Raw genomic sequence first — 23936 nt, forward strand, 5'->3', positions numbered from 1 at the left:
TGCGCCCCTATATTTAACCCCTTAAGCCCCGAGGGTGGTTTGCACGTTAATGACCGGGCCAATTTTTACAATTCTGACCACTGTCCCTTTATGAGGTTATAACTCTGGAACGCTTCAACGGATCTTGGCGATTCTGACATTGTTTTCTCGTGACATATTGTACTTCATTTTAGTAGTAACATTTATTCGATATAACTTGCGTTTATTTGTGAAAAAAACGGAAATTTGGCGAAAATTTTGAAAATTTCGCAATTTTCCAACTTTAAATTTTTATGCCCTTAAATCACAGAGATATGTCACGCAAAATACTTAATAAGTAACATTTCCCACATGTCTCCTTTACATCAGCACAATTTTGGAACCAAAATTTTTTTTTGTTAGGGAGTTATAAGGGTTCAAAGTTGACCAGCAATTTCTCATTTTTACAACACCATTTTTTTTTAGGGACCACATCTCATTTGATGTCATTTTGAGGGGTCTATATGATAGAAAATACCCAAGTGTGACACCATTCTAAAAACTGCACCCCTCAAGGTGCTCAAAACCACATTCAAGAAGTTTATTAACCCTTCAGGGGTTTCACAGGAATTTTTGGAATGTTTAAATAAAAATGAATATTTAACTTTTTTTCACACAAAATTTATTTCAGCTCCAATTTGTTTTATTTTACCAAGGATAACAGGATAAAATGGATGCCAAACATTGTTGTACAATCTGTACTGAGTACGCTGATACCCCATATGGGGGGGTAAACCACTGTTTGGGCGCATGGCAGAGCTCGGAAGGGAAGGAGCGCCATTTGACTTTTAAATGCAAAATTGACAGGAATTGAGATGGGACACCATGTTGCGTTTGGAGAGCCACTGATGTGCCTAAACATTGAAACCCCCCACAAGTGACACCATTTTGGAAAGTAGACACCCTAAGGAACTTATCTAGATGTGTGGTGACCACTTTGACCCACCAATTGCTTCACAGAAGTTTATAATGCAGAGCCGTAAAAATAAAAAATCTTATTTTTTCACAAAAATGATCTTTTCGCCCCCAATTTTTTATTTTCCCAAGGGTAAGAGAAGAAATTAGACCACAAAAGTTGTTGTGCAATTTGTCCTGAGTGCGACGATACCCCATATGTGGGGGTAAACCACTTTTTGGGTGCATAGCAGAGCTCGGAAGGGAAGGAGCGCCATTTGACTTTTCAATGCAAAATTGACTGGAATTAAGATGGGACGCCATGTTGGTTTGGAGAGCCCCTGATGTGCCTAAACATTAAAAACCCCCACAAGTGACACCATTTTGGAAACTAGACCCTCTAAGGAACTTATCTAGATGTGTTTTGAGAGCTTTGAACCCCCAAGTGTTTCACTACAGTTTATAACGCAGAGCCGTTAAAATAAATTTATTTTTTTTTCGCAAAAATTTTTTAGCCCCCAGTTTTGTATTTTCACAAGGGTAACATAATAAATTGGACCCCAAAAGTTGTTGTCCAATTTGTCCTGAGTACGCTGATACCCCATATGTGGGGGGGAACCACTGTTTGGGCTCATGGCAGAGCTCGGAAGGGAAGGAGCGCCATTTGGAATGCAGACTTAGATGGATTGGTCTGCAGGCGTCACGTTGCATTTGCAGAGCCCCTGATGTACCCAAACAGTAGAAACCACCCACAAGTGACCCCATATTGGAAACTAGACCTCCCATGGAACTTATCTAGATGTGTTGTGAAAACTTTGAACCCCCAAGTGTTTCACTACAGTTTACAACGCAGAGCCGTGAAAATAAAAATCCTTTTTTTTCCCACAAAAATGATTTTTAGCCCCCCAAATTTTTATTTTCCCAAGGATAACAAGAGAACTTGGACCCAAAAAGTTGTTGTCCAATTTGTCTCGAGTACGCTGATACCCCATATGTTGGGGTAAACCCCTGTTTGGGCGCACGGGAGAGCTCGGAAGTGAAGGAGCACTGTTTTACTTTTTCAATGCAGAATTGGCTGGAATTGAGATCGGACGCCATGTCGCGTTTGGAGAGCCCCTGATGTGTCTAAACAGTGGAAACCCCCCAATTATAAATGAAACCCTAATCCAAACGCACCACTAACCCTAATCTCAACTGTAACCCTAACCACACACCTAACCCAGACACACCCCTAATTCTAATCCCAACCCTAATCCCAACCGTAAATGTAATCCAAACCCTAACCCTAGCCCCAACCCTAGCCCTAACCCTAACCCTAACCGGAAAATGGAAATAAATACCTTTTTTTTAATTTTATTATTTTTCCCTAAGGCTAGGTTCACATTGCGTTAGGGAAATCCGTTTAGCACTAGCGGATTGCGCTAACACAATGTCTTTTTAGGTGTCGTGTTTAGTGGTCGCGTTAACGTCCCCGCTCTGGAAGATCGGGGATCGGACCTCGGGCGCGCCGCGGACGCTGCAAGCAGCGTCTGAGGCGCGCCACAAAAGAATGGCACCTTGCTAGCGCGAGCCGAAAATGGCACGCTCTAGCGATGCGCTACACCTGAAAATCACATTGCTGTCAATGGTTGTGCTAACGGACCCGTTGCACGGCGTTAATTGTGACATTTTCGCCGTGCAACGCTGTCCGTTAGCGTTAACCCATTAACGCAATGTGAACCTAGCCTAACTAAGGGGGTGATGAAGGGGGGTTTGATTTACTTTTATAGCGAGTTTTTTAGCGGATTTTTATGATTGGCAGCCGTCACACACTAAAAGACGCTTTTTATAGCAAAAAAGTTTTTGCGTCTCCACATTTTGAGACCTATAATTTTTCCATATTTTGGTCCACAGAGTCATGTGAGGTCTTGTTTTTTGCGGGACGAGTTGACGTTTTTATCGGTTACATTTTCGGACACGTGACAGTTTTTGATCGCTTTTTATTCCGATTTTTTTGTGAGGCAGAATGACCAAAAACCAGCTATTCATGAATTTCTTTTGGGGGAGGCGTTTATACCGTTCCGCGTTTGGTAAAATTGATGAAGCAGTTTTATTCTTCGGGTCAGTACGATTACAGCGACACCTCATTTATATCATTTTTTTTATGTTTTGGCGCTTTTATACGATAAAAGCTATTTTATAGAAAAAATAATTATTTTGGCATCGCTTTATTCAGAGGACTATAACTTTTTTATTTTTTTGGTTATGATGCTATATGGCGGCTCGTTTTTTGCGGGACAAGATGACGTTTTCAGAGGTAACATGGTTATTTATATCCGTCTTTTTGATCGCGTGTTATTCCACTCTTTGTTCAGCGTTATGATAATAAAGCGTTGTTTTTTGGCTCGTTTTTTTTTTTTTTTTCTTACGGTGTTCACTGAAGGGGTTAACTAGTGGGCCAGTTTTATAGGTCGGGTCGTTACGGACGCGGCGATACTAAATATGTGTACTTTTATTGTTTTTTTGTTTTTTTTTATGTAAAGAAATGTATTTATGGGAATAATATTTTTTTTTTTCTGCTTTATTTAGGAATTTTTTTTTTATTTTTTTTTTTACAAGTGTGGAAATTTTTTTTTTTTACTTTTTCACTTTGTCCCAGGGGGGGACATCACAGATCACCGATCTGACAGTGTGCACAGCACTCTATCAGATCGGTGATCTGACATACAGCCGGGCAGGATTAGAGCTGCAGCTGCAGCCTGATCCTGACCCGGAAGTGCTCCCTGCAGGACCCGGATGCAGCCCGGCGGCCATTTTGGATCCGGGGACTGCAGGGAGAAGACGCTCGGTACACAGTGAGCACATCACCGTGTACCGATCGTCTCAGGGAAGCCCGCAGGGAGCCCCCTCCCTGCGCGATGCTTCCCTGCACCGCCGGCACACCGCGATCATCTTTGATCGCGGTGTGCCGGGGGTTAATGTGCCGGGAGCGGTCCGTGACCGCTCCTGGCACATAGTGCCGGATGTCAGCTGCGATAGGCAGCTGACACCCGGCCGCGATCGGCCGCGCTCCCCCCGTGAGCGCGGCCGATCGCATATGACGTACTATCCCGTCCATGGGAATTAAGTCCCAGGTCACCTGGACGGGATAGTACGTCATATGGGATTAAGGGGTTAACATGGGGGGGTGGGGGGGGGGGGCGCATGGACATGTGTTGTCTTGCGTTTTGTGACGCATGCGGTTTTTTGGCGCAACAGAAAACGCATGATGCAGTTTTTTCTGCACCAAAAATCATGAAAAAATGAACGAATGCGTCACAAAAAGCTTTGTTTTGCATGCATTGTGCGTTGCGTCGCCGACGCAGCACCGCAAAATGCTAATGTGAACGTAGCCTTAGAGAAGCCCTGCGTTGGTGAGATAAGCATGCTCTAAAAGCTTCCAAGTTAGCGTTTCTGATTATTCAGGACTCGGCCTAGCAAGGACCCTTCTATTTTAGTTTTGGGATGTACTGGTACCAACTTACATGTGAATATGTATGCGCATGTATAAATAACTATAGAGGTCTGGTTAGTTAGGAGAAAAGGCCTTTTCAGTAAGAGACACTTCAAAAACTGCTCCGAATATGGGAGTAGTAAGTACTGGCACAACACTGTAGTTTTATGGATTTATGCATAGAAAGGGTTAATCACATGTATTTAACATATATAACTGCTCATTCTGTTAACTGTACTTGTGTAAACCCCTAATCGGTTTTATTTAGAATTAGGCTGTTGAGTCCTCTTCCGTCCCTGGCTTCCTGGATTGAGGAATCCAAGTAAATGACACGCAGCACAAAGGTTGTGTGTTCATAAACAGGGGTAGCCCCGGAGCACGCCTGCCTCACTGGGCGCTGCCCCTTCTTTATATAGTAAGAAGTTAGGCATTTACAGACATGCGCACAAGCGCTCATATTTCATAATCACTTACAAAGCAAATCTATACTAGTGAAAAGTTACAATATCTGGTATGTGGGTGAAAGGCTACAATATCAAGGAGAAATGCGCGCGTGATTACTTCTATAAAAGGAAATGTCAAGTTTGCTGTGCAGAAGCAGATTTCATCTGGGAGACAAAATGGATCCTTTGGTTCAGTCTGGTCTCCACAATTCCCCCCTTTGACATATTCTTTTATTATTTGTCATAAATTTTTGCATGAAGCTTGTGCATTTTCTTCTTTATGCGGCAGTATACTAAAATATAAAAGAAAATTAGTACGGCAATAATAAACTTTATACTCTTGCATCTATTACACAAAATTTATTTGTGCATACTGAGATACCCTTGAGTACAATCTTGAATAACACATATATGATTACAATAATCATAACTATATGTATTATGCTCTGCATAATCCCGGCAACCCACCCACCGATCCCTCTGAACCAGTTGGCTGGGTTAAGAAAAGAAAAGGTATCTGACCACCAGCTATCCTTATTCTGGTCATTGTCTTTGTCATACTGATCTCTGAGTCGTTGTACGTCCTTTAATTTGAATGTCATACTCCTAGTACTATTCGGGTCTATATAATGACAGCAGGTGGGTCCAATGATTTGACACATACCCCCTTGTGAGGCAGTTAGGTAATCCAATACCAGGGTATGTTGGTTGACGACTATTATAAGCTGATTCTGTACAGCTACACTAGTGTTTAGTATATCTAATATATCCCAGATCTGATCATCTAGATAATCCGTGGCTCTAACTAATTTATCCCACATCTGTGTTAACATAGGATAAATAAAAATGGTACTAGCAATTTTGTTGGGAATTCCCATTTGTACTATATGTGGCCTCCCCGAGGGACGTGGTGAGTTATCTGCAGCTCTTTTATATAGTGTGTGCTTGGGTACGGCTTGCATATTCACTTGTTTATTTGAAATTATGAAAGTAGCTGGGGTTAGGCGTCCTAATGTACAAGTACCCTTTATACCTACGGGAAGCCATTTATATGCTCCTTCTCCGCATATCCAAAATGTACCCTCAGGCAGATCCCATAGAGCTGAGTGCTGCAATACCAATCTGTGAGCCAAATCCACAAAACTAGATACATTTTGAAGCATACACCAAGAGGGTTTTTGTCCCAAGGGGCTACAGTACCCGGCTGCGGGATTACCACATACATGCATTCCGTTGACATACTCATCAGATTCATTACAAACCAGGTTCCCCGGCTTACTTGTACAACTGTTATCATCACCTTGGGGGAACAACTCAGAATGTTCCCATTTTCTATTATGTATGTATCTTTCCAATACTACAGGTTTGAAAGCATCAGAGGGAGGGGCGGTTGTACTGAAACTGAGCTGTAGATTTTCTGTGGGGACCTGTCCTAAATTAGTTAATCCAGTCTTATTCCTAGGGACCCAGGCTCCACCCTTATAGGCCAAATATTGTAGATGTGTACTACTCCCTGAGAGATTACCCTGCCACCAAGGAAATTCTACCCATCCCACAATTGGTATGGCGATTGTAGTATTCCATAGCCTAGTATTACCAGTTTGGTTGTTGGCCAGGTTGTCTGAACAATTAGGCCAAGCGAATATTTCTTCTGCTGATACGGGAACTGCTAGAAAAGGTATACTTGTGGCTGATACCGGCGAATGGGTACAGATCCAACAATCTGTCAGGGTTTGTGTATTGTTTAACAAGTCGTGCACTAATTTTCTATGATGTTGTACGAATCTATTGTTCAAAGGGGCTAAAGAATTTAGTCTTTCCCATGCCTTCGTTGTGGTTAACATTATTAACATCAATATCATGAGTTTTATACTGCTTTTTTGCAATGGCTTGCATGTATCCATGATGCCTTTCCTTCAAGCTTGACTGATGTAGGTGTTGTCAACAGGACTTGGAAGGGTCCGTCAAATCTTGGTTCAAGAGCCTTTCTGGTGTGTCTTTTTATATAGACTTGATCACCTGGTTCCAACTTGTGACTTCCTTCAGTGTTGTCAGGATCTGGAAGGGAAGCAAAAACTTGTGCATGCACCTTAGTTAATTGTTTCTGAAGATTTTGCACATAGGAAGTCAGTGATTCAATATTTAACACAAGTTGCTGTGGAAAATAACATCCTAAATTGGCAGTCCTGCCAAACAAAATTTCATATGGAGACAGTTTAGTCTTACCCCTTGGGGTATTGCGTATTGAGTAAAGGGCCAGTGGAAGGCATTCTGTCCAAGGCTTTCCTGTTTCAGCCATGGCTTTCTGTATTTTTAATTTTAAAGTTCCATTCATGCGTTCTACCTTACCAGAACTTTGAGGATGATACGGAGTGTGTAACTGACTTTCAACACCCAACATTTTTAGTACATTTTGAAATATTTCTCCAGTGAAATGAGTACCCCTATCTGACTCGATCACTTCAGGGAGACCATAACGGGGCACCAGTTCGGTAACTAGCTTTACAGCAGTGTTTTTAGCTGAAGCCTTCCGAACTGGATAGGCCTCTGGCCACCCCGAGAACATGTCCACACACACCAACACATACTCATACCCATTACTCTTTGGCAGCTGGATAAAGTCTATCTGCAACCGTTGAAACGGGTAGAGAGGTCGGACGTGTTGCTTCATAGGGGTCTTTGCTGTCTGTCCGGGATTATGTGTCAGGCATATAGCGCATGCAGCACAATAGTCTCTTGCGTAGTTGCCAAAACCTGGAGCCAACCAGACTTGCTTTGCCAGTAGTGTCATTGCATTTGCAGACACATGCGTAGGGTGATGTAATCCACCAACTACTATCGGGTACCAGGCTCTAGGTAGACATATTAGTCCATTTTTCTTCCAAATTCCCTCTTCTTCTGCCCCTTCCTTTTTCCACCTGTCCCTCTCCTCTTCTCCTGCATCTTCCTGTGCTTGTCTCAGTCTATCTTCAGTATTTTCTGTGAGGTTTACAGTATGGACCTGTTGTAAGGGTTTGACTGCTGCTGCTTTGGCTGCTTTATCAGCCCTATCATTTCCCCTAGATTCCCTAGTGTCGAGTCTCACATGTGCAGCTACCTTGATTACTGCTACTTCTTTTGTTTCTTGTGCAGCCTCTAAGATCTGTTTGATCAGAGAAGCATGTTTTACAGGTTGTCCTGACGCTGTCATGTAACCTCTAGCTCTCCAGATTACTCCAAAATCAAACACAATACCATGTGCATACCTAGAATCAGTGTATATATTAGCTGTCTGATTCTCAGCTATTTTTAGAGCTTCAATCAATGCTGTAAGTTCTGCTTCTTGTGCAGATTGTTTCGGTGGAAGCGGTTCTGCTTTGAGAGTTTCAGATTCTGACACAACTGCATACCCTGTATGGAAGTTACCTGTGTCATCTGCAAACCTACTACCATCTATAAACAGCTCTAAATCTGGATTTTGAAGTGGTGTTTCGGATACATTGGGTAAGCCTACCGTTTCTTATAAAATGAGCTCTGTACAATCATGTGTGTCTGTAGGGAAAAAATTTGTGTGTGTATCAGTATCCTTATTCCCCCCTTCAGACTCGAGAGGTAGCAGTGTAGCTAAATTGAGAGTCTGAAGCCTTGCAAATGTGATAGTGGAGGGTAGCAGCAAAGAACACTGAAGCCGCAAATGTCTGGCCATGGAGATGTGTTTTGGTTGGACCTGGTTTAATATCCCATAAACATCATGTGTAGTTTGAACTGAGTGGATGCTCTAGGACAATTTCTGATGCTTTGTCCAACAATAGTGAGACAGCAACAACTACACGTACACAGGTTGGCGCTGCTCTAGCTACGGGATCTAACCTTGCTGAAAGATATGCAATTGGTCTTTGTTTCCCTGCATGCTTCTGGGTAAGAACTCCTGTAGCATGGGAATCAACTTCTGCAGCCATAAGCTGAAATGGTTTGGTGTAGTCTGGTAGCCCTAACGCTGGAGCTGAAACAAGGGCATCTTTTAATTGTTGGAACGAAATCTGACCTTCTTTTGTCAACAAATAAGGTTCACTTTTTACACAGTCATACAGTGGTTGCATTAGTTGACTGGCATGTATAATCCATTGTCTACAATGAGACACTATTCCTAAAAATGCTCGTAGCTGTTTATGATTTCTAGGCTCATTCATCTGTCTTATTGCTTCAGTTCTTTGAGGTGTAAGATGCTTTTTACCTTGAGAAATGCAATGACCTAGAAAGACCACTTTGGTCTGACAAACTTGTAGCTTTTGTCTATTCACTTTACACCCTTCTTTTTCTAGGAAACATAGTAAACTCACAGTGGACCTTTCTGCAGTTTCTAGATCTGGGCAGCAAAGTAGTAGGTCATCCACATACTGCAAAATTACTACCTGTGGTTCGGGTTCAAACCTCTGAAGGACTGTTTGTAGGGCATTTGAATAAAGAGTAGGGGAGTGTATCATTCCCTGTGGAAGGCGTGTCCACGCCAACTGTTTGCCCTTAAATGTAAATGCAAACAAATGCCAACTGTCTTGGTGTAAAGGAACCGAGAAAAATGCATTTGAAAGATCTATTACAGTAAACACTTGAGAACTGGCTGGTATCTGTGATAGTAACGTATGAGGATTGGGTACAACTGGGGTGATTGGATCTAGAACTTTGTTTATTTCTCTTAGATCATGTACCATACGATATTTGGGCATAGAACCCTTATCAAGAGTTCTCTTCTTGACTGGATACAGAGGAGTGTTAGCAGGTGATTGTATCTCTACCAAAACCCCTTTCTCTCTATATCCCTCTATCTGTTTTGTAATCGCTAGTTCCTGCTGGGCACTCACAGGGTATTGTCTGAGCTGTGGGAGAACAGTTCCTGGTTGCACAGATAGTTTTACAGGAGAGATATGCAATAATCCCACATCAGTGTCACCCTGTGCCCACAGTGTTTCTGGGACTGTTGAGAGGTCTAGATCTGTGGTGTACTCTTTTTCTTCAGTATAATCCTCAAAAGCCTGAATTCTGACATATTGTTCTAATGTTTCCGCATCATCAGGGATAGTCAGCATGACTGTGCCATCTTCCCTAAAATTGATGTTAGCTTCTAATTTCTTCAAGACATCAGTTCCCAACAAACATGTTGGGGCACCTCTGGCATACAAAAATCTGGATGCAAAACATTTAGGTCCTAAGGAGACCTCTAGGGGCACAGTGTATGGTAGTGTTTGAATTACCCCATCATAACCCTCAGCAAAAGTTGTTTGTTGTGAAATATCTTCCGGGTTTGGAAGAAAATCTTGATTCAAAATTGAGGAAGTTGCACCTGTATCTATCAAGAATGGAATCTCTCTCCCCCCTACATTCACCTGTATTATAGGTCTTCTAGCTGGTAGGGAAGTTTGTAACACATTGAGTCAATCTGAATCTGGTATGGGACCATCCACTATGGATGTCTGTTGGATGTCTCAGGGCTTATTCTTTGGTACAAATTTTCCTGATTTTATGTCTGCCTGCTTCTTTCTACATTCTCTCTGGAAATGTCCTGGTTTCTTGCAGTAATGACAGGGAAAATTATGTCTTGCCCTTCCACCTGTTGTGTTTGCTTGCGCTATTCTGACAGGCTTATGATTTTCTCTTAAATCCAACTCTATCCCTACGGCTTTTTGCCTGGCCAAGTGTGGGTCTTCCAAGGTTCTCCAATCAGGAGTTGCAGCCTTAAGTTTTTCCTTTACTTTTGGAGACAATCCATCTATAAAGGTTTTTGTAATTAACCTCATCATTCCTGGAGCGGTTAGATCTATTCCTTCATCTCTAAAATTATTCTCTACCCCTAGATAATATTCATCTACCGATTGTCCAGGTCTCTGAGCCACCACTCCCGTTGTTCCTCTCTGCCTCTGTTTCTGCCTCATGAAAACTATTAAATGGTCTACAAATTGTGTTCCTGATTCTATCGTTTGTAAGGCACCTTGTCCCGCTTGTCCCTCTTGTAGCTCCTGTCCCACCTGTGGCCTGTGTCCCTGTAGATGTGTTAGCAGTTCCTGGAAGAGACCAGGAGTCATTTTCATTCTACATAATTCCTCTCCATCTGCCCAGACTCCTGCATGAGTCTGCATAATTTGCTGTATATACTGTGCGAATCTAACTGGGTACTGGGTAGGATCTGGTGCATTATGTAGAAGAGACATTCCTTCAGCGGGGGACCAAGGGAAGTATTGTCAGGTTTGGTGATATCTAGTTGCCATTGCTCCATCTACACCAGTTTCTCTGAAGGGTTTCGGTACTATCCTAACAGGAGCTAACAATTGATGACCTCTGGGGGCCCCACAGGCAGAACATTCAGTTCTCCAGTCTGGATTCTGCTGGCCACAATTTTTGCACACCCATCCTTCCACCCCATTTAACCCAGGATATAAATTTGGTTTGGTTTGTCCTCCTTCAGAAGGTACAAATGGTTGAACATTCGGATCTAGGTAAGGAGGAGGAACTGAATGAGTCGTGGCACAACATTTTCCCGTACCCATACTCCATTTGGAAGTGTCTGGATCATACTTCCAATTCTCCTCTTTAGCTGTTTTTGAGACCTTTATCATACAGTGTATGATTTCTTCCCACCCATTGTCTTTGATAATTCCACCTCGTTCTTTACTCAGTCTTTCCCATTCAGTGCTAAACATAAGTGCTTCTGAAATTCCCAATTTTTCTCTTACCCTTCTGATCTGCCTTCTGACTGTCTTTCCACATCTTTCCTGTATGATATCTTTTGCTTCTACTTGTCCTAAGACGGATTTTGTCTGTTTATTTCCCATTTTTCTTTTCAATAATAGCTACACTTATCCTAGGTGACGTTTGGACAATCACCTCACTAGAGTGATGTCTCGTTGTCTTCTTTCCTAGGGAGCTAAGATATTGAAGGGCTGATTTGCTCCGTTCTTTCTAATGTGCAGAATAAACTTGATTCCTACAATGCACGCAAACAGGATCAGCAACACCAAACAGATCACCAAACTCACCGTCTCTGTTATCATACTTGTCCCAGGCTCATGGACTCGTGTCCTGGGCTCATTCTATCAAACTCTTATCCAAAAATGAAGGAACAAGTTTCTCAAAGAGAGTCAAGCATGGGCGGAGGTCTCCCCGAAAGGACGCAACCACATGACCCAGTTAGGCTGACTTCACTAATAAGACTTGTCCTAACAATTTCGGCTTATTGTTCTACGTACTTTTATCCTTCTTTCATAACATGCCACAACCTTCACACTTGTTCACACACTGCCAGGGACAGGACTCATAAATCTATACAATATGGTAACCCGAGTTTTATAGGTATCTACTCACTACTAGACTAACCCAGCGTGACACGGCTCGTAGAGATCTTTCGGATAATACAGGGCAGATAAAAGAGAACTAATAATGTCTCTTACCTGGCCAGGTTTTTCAATTCATTTGCCGTCCATTATCCCAGATCTCCGTTGTCCGTATCCGTAGGTGAATCTCGAGTAGACACTCTCGCCTCGGGTCCCTGTTTCGGGCGCCAAGAAATGTTGAGTCCTCTTCCGTCCCTGGCTTCCTGGATTGAGGAATCCAAGTAAATGACACGCAGCACAAAGGTTGTGTGTTCATAAACAGGGGTAGCCCCGGAGCACGCCTGCCTCACTGGGTGCTGTCCCTTCTTTATATAGTAAGAAGTTAGGCATTTACAGACATGCGCACAAGCGCTCATATTTCATAATCACTTACAAAGCAAATCTATACTAGTGAAAAGTTACAATATCTGGTATGTGGGTGAAAGGCTACAATATCAAGGAGAAATGCGCGCGTGATTACTTCTATAAAAGGAAATGTCAAGTTTGCTGTGCAGAAGCAGATTTCATCTGGGAGACAAAATGGATCCTTTGGTTCAGTCTGGTCTCCACAAGGCTATGTGCCCACACTGCAGAAATGCTGCGGAAATGTTTGCAGCATTTCCGCAACTCCCTGCTGTGGGTAAAACGTATTCGCATGCGTTTTCCCGCGAAACACAAGCGTTTTGTAAGCGTTTTTAGCTTGCAGAATGGTTGCGCTTTACAAGTGATTTGAAGCATCGCTTGGAAAAGTGATTGACAGGTTGGACCCACAAGCATAGAGCTTGACAAGTGTGCCTGTGCAGCATCAATAGTAAAAGAATGTTAAAAATAATAGTAATAACAAATAATAATAATATGGTTATTCTCACCTTCCGATGGCCCCCGATCTCCTCAGCGGCGCTCCCGGTACTTTCCGTTCCCAGGGATGCTTTGTGACGTCACGGTGGCGTGACCGCGACATCATCCCAGGTGATTTGCACAAAGCATCCCTGGGAACGGAAGCCGCCGCGTGCACCGCTGAGAGTCGGGAGGACTTCGGGGGCCATCAGGAGGTAAGTATATCCCTATTTTTTATTTAAATTCTTATTTTTTTACGGGAATATTGTACCCAGGGCCTGTAGGAGAGTCTCCTCTCCTGCAGACCTGGGTACCATCCGCACATGAAGCGCTCACTTTACGCATGGTGGGCATAGCCACATGCGTAAAGTGAGCATTTCAATGCAATGCTATGGCTGCGGAATCGCCGCTGTTCGGCAGAAATAATGAACATGCTGTGGATTTTACCGTTATGCGATTCCGAATCTCACAGGATTGCATGGAAATGCGTTTTTTAAGCAATTCCGCTGCGGCAAGAAACGCATAAAAAATGCAACGTGGGCACACAGCCTTACTGCTGTCATTGTATTTGTTACTTATACACTGTTTGCCTACCGTACTTGTCCTTTGCTTTTTTTCTTTTTATAAACTGGTTAGTAAATATTGATGTTATCTAATCTTTGTGTGTGTCTGCTGATTTCTGCTGTACCTCTCATCCTGTGGCCGTCCTTCGCCCATGTTACCATATTAGAGCAGATTATTGAAGGTTTATCCATTATGTTGCTTGCTGTATGTGTATTTGAGTTTTTGGAATTTTTTAACCCTCAATCAGAAATATACAGTGAACAAGTTTGTGTGTATTGTATTAAAGGGATTGTCCCATTTTCCTCAAAAGAATTTTGATAAGGCAGGGTTGGGTTGAAATGGCAAAATAAAGTATTCTTACTGGCTTTATCCCTCATCATCCCAGTGCAGACCACTTTGACGGTGTTCCTGCACTTGTAAAGAGCCAGCCAACCCACCTGATCTAATAGTATGGGTGGCACTAATGGAGAATAAGCCGGCATGGTGCACTCTACGTGTCTGTGTGACATGCCTTATCCGTGTGCATTTATTTATAATTTTTCATTCTGTAATTTATTGGAACAGTGACCTGGTGTTTGTAAGTGTGATTGCTCTTTTTTTTCTGTGATGGATTCTTTTTCAGCTCTGCTCACATGGCATGTCTAGATTTGTGCCATAATGTATGCAAAATTCCAAATATAGTAAATGCATCAATTGCTGGTTGTCCACTCTCAACTCATCTAAACACAACCCACTTTTCTCACTATTCCTAAAAGGTGGCGAGAGGGGTAGAGGAGTCTCAAATTTTTGTACAAAAATAGTGTGCTAAAAATTTAGACTTTTTTTCACGAGAAAAGTGGAGTGAAGATCTTGAAAAACTTCTTCCATAAAACTTGTTATTGTACTTGTGTTATCAAGTGTCTCACTCTTCAGTTGTCAGTGAGGTTCCAGTAACTCTGCAGCTTGTGTATGCTCGTCACAGGAAAGTATTTCTTCTGTCTACTTGTTATCATTGCAGCATGTGAAGGGGCTTGGATGACTACCTCACTAGGGTAGGTAACTGCCCTAAGGGAACCTGTCACCAGGTTTACCCCATATAAATTACGGTCAGCATCTTTCAGCCCTCTGTTACAACATTCTGGAAAACTGTATATATCCCTAATTCACTCTGCAAGGCACACGAGAGCTTTTATTATACTCACAGATGGTGCAGTCTGGTCAGATGGGTGTTTCTGGTTTTGATCCGGCACCTCCTCTCTTTGTACGATTGCCTCCCTGCTTCATGCGGATGACTCATCCAATGTCATCCACAGTGTCCCCCATTGTGCCCCCCATTGTGCTCCTGCGCATTCATACTACCCTCTGCCTTGCTGAGGCAGATTAAGGTACTGTAGTGTGCATGCGCTGGCTTTACCTACGGGTCATCAGCGCTCTTTGGCCTTTCCCTGCGCATGCACACTACAGTATTTTGATTTTGAAGGGCAGAGAAAAGTATGCCTGCGCAGGAGCATGATAGGGAACACTGTGTGGTTGGTGCAGGACACCACATGAAGCAGGGAAAGAGAACAGCGATCATCAGAAGAGAAGAGGCGCTGGATCAAGACCAGTGACGCCAGTCGGACTGGGTCATGTCTTAGGATATAATAAAAGCTCTTTTTTGTGCTTTGCAGAGCAGATTGGGGACATATCTACAGCATACTAAAATGCTGTGACAGTGGGCTGAAAGATGCTGGGACTACTTTATATGGGGACAGCCAGGTTCCGTTTAACTATGTAAATAAGCAAGCTTCTTTCATATATAATACAAATTACTTAGTGACACAGAAAACTCTGCCAACCCATTATATTATGATATATAATTTTATTTTTATTTATTTGGTCTACTGGACAAACTCCTTCAACAAGTGAGATTGGCTAAAACTACTGCTATGTTTTTGTTTTTGCTGTGGTTCTTAAGTATCTCACTTTCCGTCTGTGAAAAGTCAACTTATTGCAGCATTATTATGTTAAAGGAAGAGGAAAGGGAAGGCCTTATCTGTCAAAGAACAAAGACGTTGCCTCTTTGTGAGTAGGATATAGTCCAGACATATAAAATATTACTTCCTGCAAAATGCTAATACTAGTAAAGTGGACTATGAAATAATTTCTAAATCATATTTAACTCTATTAGATTGTTTGTTATAACTAATGGCGTAAATGGCTGTTAAAGATTTCTGTAGAGTAAATGCCTTATTTTTAATAACTCTATTGTGTATCACACATATCACAATGTTGTGCCCAATATCTGGATATATGTAGACACATACATTGTGTTAAATCACAAACTTGATTCATTGATATTAAAACTTCATTTTTTAGCTTAATGCGTCAACCTAAAGTTACCAGAACCAAATGAGCTCACTTTCATAAAGATTTGCTGCTATAATATGAACATATATTACATACAAGACACATCCATTTACAGTTGCGTAATATGTTTTCAAATTAGCAACATGAAAACTTCAATAGTATTTTTGTGGGCATATTATTATAGTTATGACCTATAAACATACAGCATAATATCTTTTTTTTGTTGTTGCTCCAATTAAGGTCTTTTTTACAGAAAATTACAGCAATTTTACATAAAGCTTAGTCTAGCAATCCATAATATTTATTCTTGTAGCAAAAAGGGGAATAATATGTGACTTAAAAAAAAAATGAACAAAAGTTACATTTTCTTAGAGCTTTCTGGGCTTACTGAAGTCATTGTCATGTACCGGTAATTTATTAGGGAATTCTGAATTATTAAAGAGCGGCCACTGTTAAGAGTTCTGGAGGTTCAGTCATATATTGCATTACATAGACTGCCCAGTCATTTAAATAGGTAATCTGTAATGCTGAAAAGAATTAAACTTAAGAAATACAGTACCACACCAGTTTGCAGGCAGGTTTTGTGATGTTGATAAAGCACATTTCACTTGAAAAGAGCACAGTTGCACTACCAGACTTAAATCTTTGTGGCATTCTTTCTGGAAGAAAGTACCATAACCATATTTATCTAATCCTGTGATGGCACTGGAGAGAAATCAAACTGTTAATATGACGATTCCTCACAAACTATAGCTGTTATAAACAAGCAGTGCTTGTCCAAAACTCTGAACACCTTTAAGCATCCTGTGTGAATTCTCCAAGAGCTCCTAGTTACCAGGATATATACATTGCCTTTTCAGAGAAGAAAATGAGAGCTCTAGTGCCAAGTATTAGAGGGCGCAATCCTAAAAGTCATCATCAACCCTTTAACGTGCCTTGCCACGTGACTTGGCCAAACCAGAAATTCTACTTTCAAACACATGTTTTGGGTTTTTGGCCACTCATTAGTGCAAAGCAGGAGTTCTAGTTTGACTGAGTGAGAGGCCCCTTAACAGGGGATCTAAGGGGTAAGGTTTCTCCTTGTGAAGAGTGCCAAGTTCGCTATAGTGGGACTTAAAGTCCTTATACAATAAGCTTCTTCATAGATGAAGAGAAGAACCCTAGTACCACCTATTGGTAGTCCTAAAAGTTAATATCACTGGCCTTGCCACAGCTAACTCCAATAGGGCAGCGCAGTGGAAAGCACTGCAGCCTTGCAGCGCTGAGGTCCTGGGTTCTAATCCCACCCAGGACAACATCTGCAAAGTGTTTGTATGTTCTCTCCGTGTTTGCGTGGGTTTCCTCCGGGCACTCCGGTTTCCTCCCACATTCCAAAGACATACTGATAGGGATTCTAGATTGTGAGCCCCATCGGGGACAGTGATGATAATGTGTGCAAACTGTAAAGCGCTGCGGAATATGTTAGCACTATATAAAAATAAAGATTATTAGGTGGCACTAGGGTCCTTCTCTTGCTCTGAAGAGGCTATTTTCACATTTTGCCAAAAGAGCATTGATGGCCTATAAGTATCCTTTGGATGACTAGTTATCAGCTTTTTGGCTATCTGGGATATTGAAGGGGTTCATGCCTACTTCCTTGATGGTCTAGTGTAGTGGAAAGATCAAAGTCTGCTTCCCTAGTGGTCTAAGATGGTGTTTCCTTCCTTGGGGGTTTAGGGTAGTAAATTGGGTTAATACTTCTGCTATTATTTTACACTAGAACCACCTCCTAGTTGGATACCTCCTTTACATCCACATCCCCCAAGTTAGTGGCTCCTGTCTCTCCAACCTAACTGCAGGAGATCAATAAAACTTGCCAGTTAATAAAAGTATGGTAATTATGGGTGTAGTAAATCTTACTGTCGTTTGTTATACTCACAGAGTGGTAAAGTTACTAGAATACAGTATAACACATAGTACTCAACTGGTTAGCTCTGATTTGTCGTGCTGGTAAAAAATAATGGATCATGAGCCTTTCTGAATTATTGCCAGATTAAAAAAATTTAAGTACCGTATATACTCATATTAAGTAGAACCGTAAAACGCTTTCCTATGGGAAGCATAACTGGTCACTGTTTCTATTTTACTTTCATGAAGAGTAGCGAGAATGTAAAATGTTGTCCTTTTATCATTTACAGCTTGAAGATGGCCATACCCTTTTTGACTACAATGTGGGCTTGAATGACATCGTACAACTCTTAATCCGTTCTCAGTCTGACGATGCAACTCCTTCCACAAAGAAAAAGGATGCAGATGGCAAAGCCCATCAAAATTCTGCAAATAAGCACAAATCACGTGTCAGTTCTAATGCTACTCAGCCATCTACTTCCGCCCGAGCCTTCCTCATTGACCCAGGCATTGGTATTTATAAGGTTTGTATTTGCTTTGTCTACTTTGCATTTGCTTAAAGTTGTAGCTAATAGCTAATGTTGCACGTTTCTGATTTTTACCTTTTTTTTTTTTTTTAAATAATATAGGCAACCACTTTAATTCATTCATAAAAGCATTTCTACAAATGCATAAATTAACTACACTCAACAGACATTGGCTCTTTACCAATTATAATCAAGATACAAGTGCTAGTTTTGTGTTTAGCGCTGTATATCAAAGCCTCGGTCTTTTGAATGAAATATATTTCCTTTCTAAGTAGCTTATTGTGCCTCATATGGCTGATGAGTCTCAGGGAATCTTTGCCAGACTGCAGTGAGTGTATGTGCTCACTACGTTTGCAAGGGACGGATAATTTTGCCAAAATAAAATTTATTGCAGTCACATATAATCGCATACACTATGTATTTACTGTGCCAAGTAAAAAACTAATGGACACTATGGAAGTACCCCTCAAATTAACGTGGTCCTTACAATACATATAACCACATTTACCAGTGTATCCCACAAGATACTACTCTTACTATCGGTCTTTTTATGGCAATATCTGTTAGCTATGGGTCACATTCTATCATGTACCAATATTTATTATTGAGCTCACAGATTGATTTTAGCGATAATATTTTTTATTTTCATTCAACTTTTTGCTTGCTCATTATTCCACTTTTTGTTCTGTGATGTGATGAGAAGGCACTTTTTTTACTCAGTTCTTAATTTTTTTTTTACGGTTCTCAATGCAGGGGTTAACTAGTCAGACAGATTTATAGATGGGGTCTTCTGGATGTAGCGATACCAAATATATGTACTTTGTTTATTTTTGCTTTTACATTAACTCCTTCCCAACATGCGCAGTTTATATGTGGTGCCATGATCACGCTGGCTCACTCTGAGCACCGCTGCGTTCGAGTGCGAATGTCAGCTCTATGTGAGAGCTGACCATCTGCAGCAACGCCCACAGTTGGTGCTAACATTGATCACGAGTGTTTAACCTCTGTGATGCAGCTGTCAATAATGACAGTGATATCGTGGGGCATCGCAGATGGAGGGAGCTCCTTCTGTGCTTTCATTAGCACAATGCTATGCGTCAATGGTCTCCATGGTGACCCTGAGCCCAAAGATGGCCGCAGGGTCACCCAGGGACGGTGGCCTGTTAGTTCATGCTGAAAGCACAGCCTGACATGCCTCCTCCCTGCATGTCAGATGCTTATCTAATGCTCTGTAATGCGAAAGCATTGCAGATTATTAGATCACTGATCTATCAGTATAAGGTTAATATTTTATAGAAACTTGATTTCAGCTCACCCAGTTGCTCTATGCTCATCCACCTGGGGCTCAGACACCGGCCTCGCCCTGGCCTCACATCAAGGATAATAGAAAAATTGGAGTCCAGTTCAACATGACTGGATTCTCCTTTTCTTTATATTTTTCAAAAGAAAATATAGTGCATACAAAAGAAAAATTTACATGGTCGACATGACCCAGTGGACAAGTTTCGACTGCACTAAGCAGTCTTACTCAAGACTCTCCCTGTTGAGGGCAGAGCAAAGTACTGCGGTGCGCAGGCGCCGGAAAGGTCAGAGAGGCCCCGTCGCCTGCGCACTGCTGTACTTTGCTCTTCCCTCAACAGGGCAGACAAAGTACGCCTGTGTCGGAGCCGCGGCATGAAGACCAGAAGAGGACATCATGAAATGAAGATGGGAGGCGCCGCAGCGGACCTGAGACACCCATTTGACCGGACCGCAGCGGGACCGCCCCTGGTGAGTATAATCTAACCTCTTTTTCTCCTCTTTAAGGTTACATCGAGGGCTTATCTAGAGCATTACAGAATGCTGTAGATAAGCCCCTGATGACGGTGAGCTTACCTCACCATCGATTTTGGGGGTGACAGGTTCCCTTTAATGAGATGATGAACACAGACAGATATTTATATATGTAGATTGTTAATACAAAAAATTGGTTTTATAAGTAGAGGCCAAAAAATGCCTTAGCAAAATAAAATTTTGCTGTTATAAAACTTCCTTAAACATAACATTGGGGGTGATAATGTCAGATACTTTTGATTGTAAGTATCGCTTACGCAAACATCTATATTTTTGAAGCTTCGCACTCTTGTAATGCCACGTACAACTGGCCGTGTGAGAATACTGGTTTTGGTAGATACAGGCCAGCTGTTTGAAGCGTTTGCCTTTGTGCTTCATTAATAGACAGTGCAAATGCCACTTTTACTGGGAATTGCTTTCTGCTCACGTGGAAAGGCATAGTTGGATTGGAAGGTGTGAGGTTAAAGCAGCTTTGTGGTAGTGTGCTTTGGGGTAGTGTGGTTCCACCTGCAGGTCATTTTTACTTACTGCAGGGTTATGAAAATTAATGTTTAAACTGCATTTTGTGATCACATTGTGAATATGTTGTTTGTTTGGCTATTTTCTTGCTGAAGGGGGCAAGTTTACCTTTCAAATGGTGTATCATACAAAGTAATCACCGAAAGAGTGTTTAGAAATTATATATAAGGATTCTGCACTCCCAAATCCAAATCCCCCTCCCTTCTGATCACCACAGTGTGCCTAAACCACATTTATAGTCCACATATTTGGCATTTCTGTAGCGATGAGACCCACCTAATTTACAGGTGCATGTATCCAAAAGCATGAGCTGGTGACTGCAACGTGCGGGCACCATAGTGGCAGTTTGCAATTTTCACTCAGCAACATCCACTGCTGCTTGTTTCTGAGTTTTGCACTATGACTCAGAAGTACTTTTCGGCCACATATGGGGTGTTGGTGTACTCAAGAGAAATTGTACAAAAAATTTTGGGTTCCATTTTCCCATATTAAACTTGTGAAAATAAAAAAAATTGGGGCTAAAAAGATTTTTGTTGGGAAAAAAAGTGATTTTTTTTTTTTTTCCCATTTTCATGGCTCAAAACTATTAACTTCTATGAAGCACCTGAGGGTTTAAGGTACTGACCACATAGCTAGATAAATTCCCTGAAGGGTCTATTTTCTAAAATGGGGTCACTTGTGGGGGATTTCCACTTTTTAAGCACACCAGAGGCTCTCCAAACGCAACATGACGTCCACTAATGATTCCAGCAAATTTTGCATTTAGAATGGCAAATGGTACTCCTTCTCTTCCGAGCTCTGCTTTGTTCCCAAACAGGGGTTTTCTTCCACATTTCAACACATTTTAGGGCCCATTTTTTCCTGTTGCGTTTGTGAAAAAAATGGGTCTAAAGTAAAAAAAAAGTTAACCGTTTCAAGACCACCCACAGTACATAATCATTGGCGCTTGCTGGGCTTTGTGCAGCACTGACGTTTATGAGCGGTCAGTGGTCTTGCAAGGTCTGCGATTCCTGTGCAGAGCGGTAGCTCTGACATGTAACATCATCGGGACCTGATTAATCAGGTCCCGATGATGTTAACTCTTTGCTATCTTCTAGATTTAGAAGATAGCAGAGGGAAACACCTGCTCTACTCACCTCTCTCATACCCCTGTGATGAGATCTGATCACATCACAGGGGATCCCGCGTTGTCTCGACAGCCGGAGGTCACTTGATGACTTTCGGATCTACCTGATGCAGTGGCTTGTTAAACATAGCCAGCAGCTGAGTTTAACTAGCGATCTGTCAGGTGTCATACATTGCAATATATGAGTATTTCATTGTATGAGACCTGTGATCGGAGAAATAAACATTGAAGTCCCATACAGGCACTAAGTAAAAAAGTTAAAAAAATGTTTTAAAACTATTTTTAAAAAAATCATAAAATAAAAAAAGAAGAAAAAATATTAAACCAATAAATGCATATATTTATATGTAAAAACAAATAAAGTACACACATTTGGCATCGCAGCATCCGGAATGAGCCAATTTATAAAACTGTCATACTAGTTAACTCCTTCAGTGCACACCGCAAAAAATCAAAAACCTTTGCTTTTTCATCATGCCGCCAAACAAAAAGTAGAATAAAACGCGATCAAAAAGTAAAATCAAAATAAATATGGTACGGATGAAAATGTCATCTTGTCCCGCAAAAAACAAGCTGTCATACAGCTCCAACAGCGGAAAAATAAAAGTTTATAGCTCTCAGAATAAAGCGATGCAAAAACAATTATTTTTTCTATAAAATAGTTTTTATTGTGAAAAAGCAGCAAAACTATATAAATATGGTATCGCTGTAATAGTTCTGACCCGAAGAATAAAACTGCCTTGTTAATTTTACCAGAAGCGAAACGGCAGTACAAAAAAAAGCAACTAAAAAACAATTCCTGAATTGCTGGTTTTTGTTCATTCTGTGTTCTAAAAATTGGAATTGTGATAGAAAGCGATCAAAAAATGTCTTGTCCCCAAAAATAGTACCAATAAAAACGTCAACTTGTCATGCAAAAAATAAGTAGTCACATGACTGTCAGCCGAAATACGGAAAAATGATGGCTCTCAAAATGTGATGATGCAAAAACTTGTTTTTTGCAATAAAAAGTGTCTTTCAATGTGTGACAGCAGTCAAACATAAAAACCTCGATATACATCTGGTATCGCTGTAATTGCACCGACCAGAAGAATAAAGGCGCCTAATCACTTATACCGCACAAAGAATGGTGTAAAAACATAAATCCAATTCTTCACCTGCTGTTGATTCGTTCATTTTGCCTCACAAAGGCTCGGCGCACATTTAACCTGCACTCTGCACTGAGTGCCTGCATAGAGGTTTCCGTATAAATCTCTGAAATACGTGATTCAGATGGAGCATTCAGAGAAAAATTCCCTATAATGAGGCAGATGGAGGTACTGTGGATACCGACTGACCTGTGATCCGGCGATGTCAATCTTTTTAGTCATACTTGAAAGCGCTGTCCGCCAGTTTCGTGCACCTCTGAAAAGAACACCGCTGAACATAGGCCAGACGGAGTCAAAAGTAACTGCTTCCTCATTATAGTGAATGGATCCCTCGAGGTTTCATCTGAATCGCGTCACTCACACAACCACAAAGTAAGGGGTCAGCGTAGAGCTCCGGATAAATGTGATCCCAAACATTATGTAAAATGTTCCCAATAAAAGGTTCAACTCAATCCACAAAAAAAGAAAGTTCTCACTCGGGTCCGTCATCTGTTAACGGAAATATAGGGGCTTCTACGTTACTGGTAGTATAAAGGCTCTGGAAAATTCATCAAATTCTGCACTCCCAAATTCAAATGCCCGCTCTCTTCTGAGCCCCAGTGTGCTTAATCCACATTTAGCATCCACATGTTTGGCATGTTTGTAGCTATGACAGCCCGCCTAATTTACAGGTTCGTGTCTCCAGAAGCATGGGCTGCGTGTAACGTACTGGTCATGGTCACTACAGCGTACTGGTCACTACAACGGCAGTTTGCAATTTTCACTCAGCAACATCTACAGTCATGGCCAAAAGTATTGACACCCCTGTAATTCTGTCAGATAATACTCATTTTCACCCTGAAAATGATTGCAAACACAAATTATTTGGTATTATCTTCATTTAATTTGTCTTAAATGAAAAAACACAAAAAGAATTGTCCTAAAGCCAAATTGGGTATAATTCCACACCAAACATAAAAAAAGGGGGTGGACAAAAGTATTGGCACTGTTCGAAAAATCA

At 41.5% G+C, this 23936-nt stretch overlaps 1 protein-coding gene across 1 annotated transcript in view; it reads left to right on the plus strand.

The window, feature by feature from the left end:
• Positions 1–23936, plus strand: part of UHRF2 (ubiquitin like with PHD and ring finger domains 2) — a 133208-nt gene that overhangs the window by 39602 nt on the left and 69670 nt on the right. The window contains exon 2 of the mRNA XM_069764472.1: positions 18074–18307. Within this exon, the coding sequence (XP_069620573.1) occupies positions 18074–18307 (234 nt within the window). The remainder of the gene's footprint in view (positions 1–18073; positions 18308–23936) is intronic.

This window comes from Ranitomeya imitator, chromosome 1 (assembly GCF_032444005.1).
Source record: "Ranitomeya imitator isolate aRanImi1 chromosome 1, aRanImi1.pri, whole genome shotgun sequence".
Classification (NCBI taxonomy): Eukaryota; Metazoa; Chordata; class Amphibia; order Anura; family Dendrobatidae; genus Ranitomeya; species Ranitomeya imitator.